At 49.0% G+C, this 7,269-nt stretch overlaps 2 protein-coding genes across 2 annotated transcripts; both read right to left on the bottom strand.

Annotated features, from left to right (window-relative positions):
• Nucleotides 1-1,079: 1,079 nt before the first annotated feature.
• On the bottom strand, nucleotides 1,080-2,494 carry PHACADRAFT_265869 (polysaccharide lyase family 14 protein). Its single transcript, XM_007402318.1, has 5 exons — nucleotides 2,452-2,494; nucleotides 2,161-2,174; nucleotides 1,421-1,696; nucleotides 1,231-1,399; nucleotides 1,080-1,195 (listed from the first exon to the last, which is right to left on the bottom strand). Exons 3-5 carry the CDS (start codon nucleotides 1,630-1,632, stop codon nucleotides 1,187-1,189), a joined length of 390 nt encoding a protein of 129 aa, XP_007402380.1. The 5' UTR covers nucleotides 1,633-1,696; nucleotides 2,161-2,174; nucleotides 2,452-2,494; the 3' UTR covers nucleotides 1,080-1,186.
• Nucleotides 2,495-5,430: 2,936 nt separating this feature from the next.
• Nucleotides 5,431-5,835, bottom strand: PHACADRAFT_202052 (uncharacterized protein; the record flags this gene model as incomplete). The annotated part of the gene is made up of 1 exon (XM_007402317.1): nucleotides 5,431-5,835. The coding sequence occupies one exon, from the start codon at nucleotides 5,833-5,835 to the stop codon at nucleotides 5,431-5,433; it is 405 nt and encodes a 134-aa protein (XP_007402379.1).
• Nucleotides 5,836-7,269: the final 1,434 nt, after the last annotated feature.

Genomic DNA, 7,269 nt, shown 5'->3' with positions numbered 1-7,269 from the left:
ATTTTTTCAAGCTGTTTTGGCATATTTTTTGTGATAAAAAGTTCCAAATTTCTCTCGTGAGGTAATCAGCCTGAAACTACGCCACTATTCAGGCACGCGCGGCAAATCGTTGAGCTTAACACGCCCTGTGCAGGTGGTCTTGCTAGAGGTCATCTGACTTGCCTCATAGTAGGACTGCTAGGACTCTGTCAGCTGTGCCATCAGTCTCATTCCGTGACCAGTCGGTGGACCTCACCAAGCCCCATTGTGTTCCTGTCTGGCGCATCCAGGATCTACTATGCACCACGCAGTCGACTTCATCACTGAAAAAGTCCTCCAAAAGCAGGGCAAAAACGAGCACCAAAAACATGATTGTCTTGACTCCAGGTATGTGAATTATTTGATCAGATATTCCGTAGAGTACAGAGTTCGTCCAGTTCTGGTGTCCGCACCTTTCCGGTCTCAAACACAAGATGATTCAGAGTTCGTCGTGGGCAGGTTCTGCCTTCAAAATGGCACCAGAGACGTTTGTGAACCACGCCTTCTGGTCTTTCAGGCACGCCCACTCTTCCAAACTCCCTGTGTAAGAGTACATGTCATCAAACGTACAAGGGTTGAAGTGCCAAAGTGCTAAGCTGGTGACACACCTCTAAAGAACGTCTGGAAGTGCAGACCCTGAACGGAGGACTTGGCCACATTAGTGTCTTGCAGAATGAGCCCTGTAGCGTGGAGCACGGACTGGCCATTGATGAAAACTTCAATTTTGCCTGTGTGTATGTGCGATCAACCGTGCCCTGAAGGAGACTCGGTGGAGGGAAGCATACCATCTGCGTGACCCACAGTGTTCATCCTCACGCGCTCTGCGATGACCGTCCAGCGTCCCGATGCAAGTGTTCATCCTCACGCACTCTGCGACGACCATCCAGCGTCCCGGTGCAAATGTCCAGAGGCCGCAGCCAACAGAGAAACCGTATCAGGGTTGTGGTGTGATTGTGGCACGTCTAAGAGCGCGGTGGTGTTCATATCATTCAATAGGATGTAGGTGTAGAGCTCGCCCTTGCCGCCCAGCCTGTGTTCCCCTCATGAGCACCGGCCACCCAGTGAGCCAAGGAAGCCACTTACCTCCACATAAGCCACAGATTGAAGCACTTGCATTGGCTCTCTTGTCGTCCATGTCGCCATCTTGACTCGTGTGCGCGCAAGAGGATCAACTCAGCTGTTCAAGACACAAAAAGACAGAGTTCGGAGCACACAGATGCCTGGCAACTTCCCGCCCCTCTGCCACTCCCAGCCATCCTCAAACAGGACCTCGTAGCTCATGATGACCTCCTGCCACTCTCCACGCCGCTTGAGCTTGTGCTGCCATGTCTCTGGACCATGTATATAGAACCCAAAGCCACCTGGCGGCGCCGTCTTGTTCCTGGGGTTGATGCTATCCTACGCAAAGACAGCTTCCCAGGCAGTGGGATGTGCTGCGTCTGCGTAAGGTGGGATGACAACATTGTGTGAGTGACGAGAGACATTGTGTATGCCGAGCTTGGAGTCAAACAGCGCAACATGTGCAGCGTGCACCAGAGAGACAGCAGGGGCAGTCGTGAGACCCGAAACAATTTGGGCATGTGGGATGGGGAAGAGAACATTTGTAGCAGTCATGATGCAGGTCCAGGAACGAAAAGCACGGCCGATGCTGCACAAAGTCTGCCCGTCCCGCTTTCGCGATTACTGGAGAACGTCTAGGAGTTGGGAATTCTGTGCCGTCTAGGGTGTTTACACTGTCTGCTCTGTTCATGCCATCCATGTAAGCGCTCCATCACATGTCACAAGCCTCAGACCTGGGATGGTGATAAAGCACACTGTAAGGCCATGCCTCACACTGCACACAGCAAGAGAGACATAGGATATACAAGGTTATTATACTGTAGTTAGAGTGTCTTAATGGGCCAACAGGCGTGGCATGGAGTCACTGGCTCCCTTTCTGCAGTAAACTAAGTGCTCTGCTTTTGATACTCATTTATGGGATCAGAAGTAAGCACTAAAATTAAAATTAAAATTGCAATATACCAGGAGCATATATATGCTGTATTTGAAATGTTTATTATCACATACCGCGACAGGGCTGGACATTGTAATCAGACAAGTGCTCATTTTATATGGGCAAAATAGGCACCTAAGTTAGAGTCCAGCATTTTCTGCACCGCAGAGCGGTGTCTTGAGAATAAAATAAATTAGAGAGATGGTATAGACAGCATAGAGCCTACGAGAGAACATGGATGTTATAGACAGCAGAGACAGAGTGAGCAAAACGCATGAGCAAAGCAGGACTCTGCTTGTGACACTCTGTCACGAGATGTAACACACCAGTCTGACGTGCGCGTTACAAAACATCACGTTTGACCTAAAACGGAAGGTGCAGAGAGCGCCGACAACATAGATGACACAGAAACCCCAACCCCGGGACCCTCTGGATTACATGGTTCCCACACGTTCTCTACTACTCTTACTGAGCAGACATGGCATAGGGTGGTAAGCATAGTTTTTTTCTTGAGAAAACTTAGGCAAAAGCAGCTAAGCAAGGCCCAGTTATTCCTCGATTCTATGCCAATGCAAACTGAGGAGAAACTAGTGCAAAACCAGCTAAAATGGTCTAAAACACAGTAAAACTGGTGGAAAACTGAGTTTTGCCTTCGGTTTTTTTTTTTTCAAGTGAAAACCAGAGAAAGTTGGGGCCTTGTTTAACCAGTTTTTGGCCAATTTTACACCAGAAAAAAGTGTACTTACCACCCAGTGTGGATAGGGTTCAGCAAATATCAGTAATTACCTGAGAAGCCAGTACTTACTGATTAATAATCATTACCGCCAGTTCAGATGTTGTAATGTAATGCAAGAGATGGCATCACTCCACTACGTGATAAATACTCTCATGGTAGTTGTTCTTGTGGTGGCTATTCTCGAGGTTGGCATCTTTTGTGATTGGCATATGCTCACTCAGGTAGCATTCTCGTGACTCTCCTGAAAATATAAATTTACATATGTGTTTGTTTATGTGGTCTGTGAACACCCTTCTGGTTCTTGCCACCTGTGGCGGCTTGGGCACAGACAATGAAACAGTGGGGTAAGCGGAAGTAACAGGATTGATCAGGGGCATGCGGCAGCACTGAGTATATAAAGGGTAAGGTTGGGAACAGGACATGTAAGGGCATAACAAATAGTAAGGAACCATTTACTTACTTTCAGTCCATCTAGTTAAAGATACGAGTAATACTCATACTGTACTGTATTGAACTTTGTATTTACTGGTATTTATTGCATGTACCACTGGAGTTACAGATAGATCTGCCATACAAGAAGTGTACATCATTTCTGAGTCCCTGCCACAATTGCACTTGCCTGAGAATAGTCCACAAGGTCATGCACACTCGCCTGATAGTAAGGCTATGACTCAGGCATTGCCAATGCATGTGTGCAGCAAGAACAGTCACAGTCAGCTTGTGTTGGGTCAGGTCTGCTAAGAGGTTGGGTGAGCACCCAAATAGCATGCATTGTGAGTCTGTTACTTCCACAGCATGAAGTATGCTAAGAAACACAGTGGTCAGTAGCAGTCCAAAACAAACTTGCAAAGCTGCTCACCCAGCCCTAGTATTTAAAGTCATTGGCCAGATGAGCTACATGTTGCAGAGACTTGCTCACCTGAGGCACAAATGTAGGCTGTGTACATCCATGAATGCCAGTAGTCAGCATCCTTGGACAACATTCCTTGGTCTAGCAAGAACTGCAGAGCCTGTTGCTGTGCACCCCGAGGTGGCACACGGGCTGGACACAGTGTTTGTGAAAATGCGGGCAGGTCAGCATGGGCACATGCTTGGATGACAGTGAAAATAACATGGAGGGCATGCTCAGGACACAGCTGCCACCATATTATGTGCAGCCTAATGATGCATTCTGTGCTGGAGTACAGTGCAAAGCTGCCGCCATCACTGAAGGACCTTAACTCACTGCTCCCACTACTGCAGAAGGTGCTCCTTGTTTGTGGTGGCAATGCTGAACACTTGCTGGCTCTGTTTTCAGTCATGCACGCTGCTTTCCCCACCAGTGACACTGGCACCAGCAGCATTACGGCAATGCATGGAGTCAGTGCTTGCACCGAGGCTCAGCAACAATGATGCGCTGCTCATGCATGACCAAGTACTAATCTGGCACTTGCCTGATGCCAAAAAAGTAGTTATCTGGTGCTTGAGTATGATCAACTGATGACATTGATGCCGCTAAAGCTCACACCAATTCTCCCCACCTGTTATACATTATCAATAATTACAGGCTGGTACTGGTAATATATTGGTACTGTACTGTACTGTATTTAGTTGCAATGGTACTGGCAGTCCAGACACCAGGCTGGTATTTACTTAGAAATTACTGGTAATGGGATATTTTATTGCATTAAAATGGTATTTTTGCCAAGCACTGGGCGTGGATACACAGTCAGGACATATGTTATGACTAGTGGTGTGCGAGCCCGGCTTGGGCTCAAAGCCCGGGCCTGAGCTTGTGGCAGCGACAAGCCGAGCCCTGAGCCTGAGCTGAGCCCAAGCCCAGCCCAAACCGCAGGTTTAAGCCTGGGCTTGCTCACAATATAATGAATATCCTGGTGCTATGAAACGGGAGTATATTTGAATGTAGTAGATTATTACTGCGTGTACTCACTGAATTCAGCCTCCAGAAGATGTACACTTGGGGAATAAGTTGAGTCGCAGCGAAGCCCACAAGCACGCGCCTACGGCAGGCACCAAACGGTGATGCACAATCGTGCTTGGCGGGGGCCGTCAAGTCTAAAATATCAATATTATGTCTGGTATGTACATCTTAGATCTCTCCCACCTTATCCTGAACTCAGGAAACAGTAACAGAGCCGGTACACCCAAGCCTGAGCTTCCGGGCTGGACTTGGGCTTGACTACGCTCTGAGTCTGGCCTTGAGCCTGCTGCCAGGCTTGGCTCGGGTCAGGCTTTTTGGGCCGGGCTTGGCAGGCTCGCAGGCTTTGAGGCCTGGCCTGCACATCACTAGTTATGACCAGCAAGATCTTGCAGGCTAGATGACAAACAGCCCCAAAAGTGTGGATATATTGAGTATGCATGTGTGAACTAATTGAGACCCATTAGGAAAAATCTCTCCATACAAACACCTGCAATTATATGATGGCCCATATAATGTGATTACAATTGCATCATAATTGAAACAATATGACAATATGTATAATAGCACAACAATTACCAGCTGTTGTTTCCAGATTGTGCTCAGTAGGTGTAGACACCAAATTACTGACATGTAGCTCTAAGCAAGCTGCAAGGCCATGGTGCACAGATTGCCATCCATGCCATGACGTAGTGAGATAGTGTCATCCTCCTGAACCAAGGAGAACAGAGATGATGCCCATGCCATACCTGCTCTTGTCCAGCATCATAGAGCCAGCTTTTTCTTGTTCTCCAGGGCCCAAAGTGCAACCGGAGCTACTCGGCATGAGAGGCAATGTGAGTAGTGGTGCATGCAGTCAATTGGTGGGAGCGTCAGAGACTTTTGAGAGACTGTGACATCTGCATGGGCAACTGGCCCATTAGGTGCCGGAACTATGGGAGCTGCTGGTGGCAGTGGAGGCAGAGGTTCTGGAGGAGGAGGCAGAGAAGGTGGAGGTGGAGGTGGAGGCGGAGGTGGCTGTGGTGCCACCAGTGACAAAAGGTAGGTCTGCAACTGGCCGTCAATCCGCTCATCTGAGTCATCAGCAAATTGAGCACACAGGCCTATGCGCAGCAAAATGCGAAGGTCAAGTTGTCCAACATGGCCAGGAGGCTGCTGTCCGGTGTCCATTGTTGATTCACAGAAGAAGGACATGGCAACTAGTGATTTGACTGGCTTGGCTTCAAGCCAGCAAGCCAGCCAAGCCAAGCCTATGCAAGCCAGGCCAAAGGGTGCCAGCTTGGCAAGGCTTTTGACTCAGCTTGAATGTCAAGCCAGCCAAGCCAAGCTGGAAAGCCATGGCTTCAGATAATAAACTTATTGTGTTTAGTACTGCTGTTAGAGTGATCAGCAATAAAGTGCCTTCTGGCTCAGGACAGCAGAGCGAATGCTGCAGGTCTCTGGCTGCGTGCAGTCTGATGCCTGCTTGGCCACTGCCTCTCCCCTGAGCACTCTAGACTGCGACCACGCACATGCCATGTTGCTCTATGAGGATGCGGCAGCAAATTTGGAGGTCGGATATGCAGCAGGCAGACAGGTATCAATGAGGGCTATCGTCACTGACATTCCAAGAGACGATGCCTGGCCCGAACATTGCCGACAACAACCTCACAGGCATCAGACAAAAGCCAGCCATGATGAGAGAGCAATTCAAGTTGGTTCAGGCTGTCTGTGCCAGTAACTCCTGTTAGTTGCCAAGAGGCCACTACGACCTTCATGCGCATTCGAGCAGCGAGCGCCTCTAGGTAGCACAACAACATCTGCAGGGCGCCCATACCAAAGTGCTGTATGACTTGCGTGCTGCCACTGGCAGATGAGCCCTCACATAGGCATGAAGTGGTTTGTTTGGGTGCAGCTGCTCGAGGGCACGCACGGAACGTTGTGCTGCACCTTCTGCGGCTCGCTGGCACCCCTAGCATCCCCTAATGTAATAGGTGCTCGCCTTGTTGTGTCAGACTCCGCTGTTCGCTGCTCGCGCATGCACCATCTTCAGACATTTTATTTGGTGCATCCTCTCTTTTGTATGAAGCTCGAGCTTCTGAAGAACTTCATTGACATTCCACATCTATATTATGCTTAATATTATGTATTTAAACATTGTACTATGCAAGGAAACTATTTACATGTTGTACATCTTCATGTGTCTACGTGCAGCGGCTGTGGAACCATTGACAAGGTCAATCCACAACACCTGCCTAATTAGGTTGCAAGCCGCGGTCCAAGCCAAAGCCAAGCCACTGGCTTATGGCTTGCTTGCGGCTTGGCTTGGGTTTTCGCAAGCCTGAGCCTGGCAAAGCCGAGCCAAAGCCATCAGCTTCTGGGCCAAGCTGAGCCAGTCAAATCACTAGTGGCAACAAGTTGAAGAATCCCTGCTACACAAAATTCCAAGGTACAAAGGAATCAAATAGCCAATTATGGCTCACCGGACCGCAATAAGGACACAAACTGGCCTAGTTGAGGCGGCGTGTGTTGAGGCCGTGCGAGTTGCTGGTACGAGCACAAACGCTTCTTGCAACTCGTCGGCCAGCTCCTAGACCGTACTCTAGGGTTAGGACTCCTAACCCT

Source organism: Phanerochaete carnosa (assembly GCF_000300595.1).
Source record: "Phanerochaete carnosa HHB-10118-sp unplaced genomic scaffold PHACAscaffold_99, whole genome shotgun sequence".
Taxonomy (NCBI): domain Eukaryota; kingdom Fungi; phylum Basidiomycota; class Agaricomycetes; order Polyporales; family Phanerochaetaceae; genus Phanerochaete; species Phanerochaete carnosa.
Note: the sequence above shows the minus strand (reverse complement) of the source record. Positions and strands in the feature narration are given on the sequence as shown.

Bases quoted from the DNA above. Each gene is read 5' to 3' on its own strand.
- PHACADRAFT_265869 (XM_007402318.1), bottom strand. From the start codon at position 1,632: ATGACTGCTACAAATGTTCTCTTCCCCATCCCACATGCCCAAATTGTT.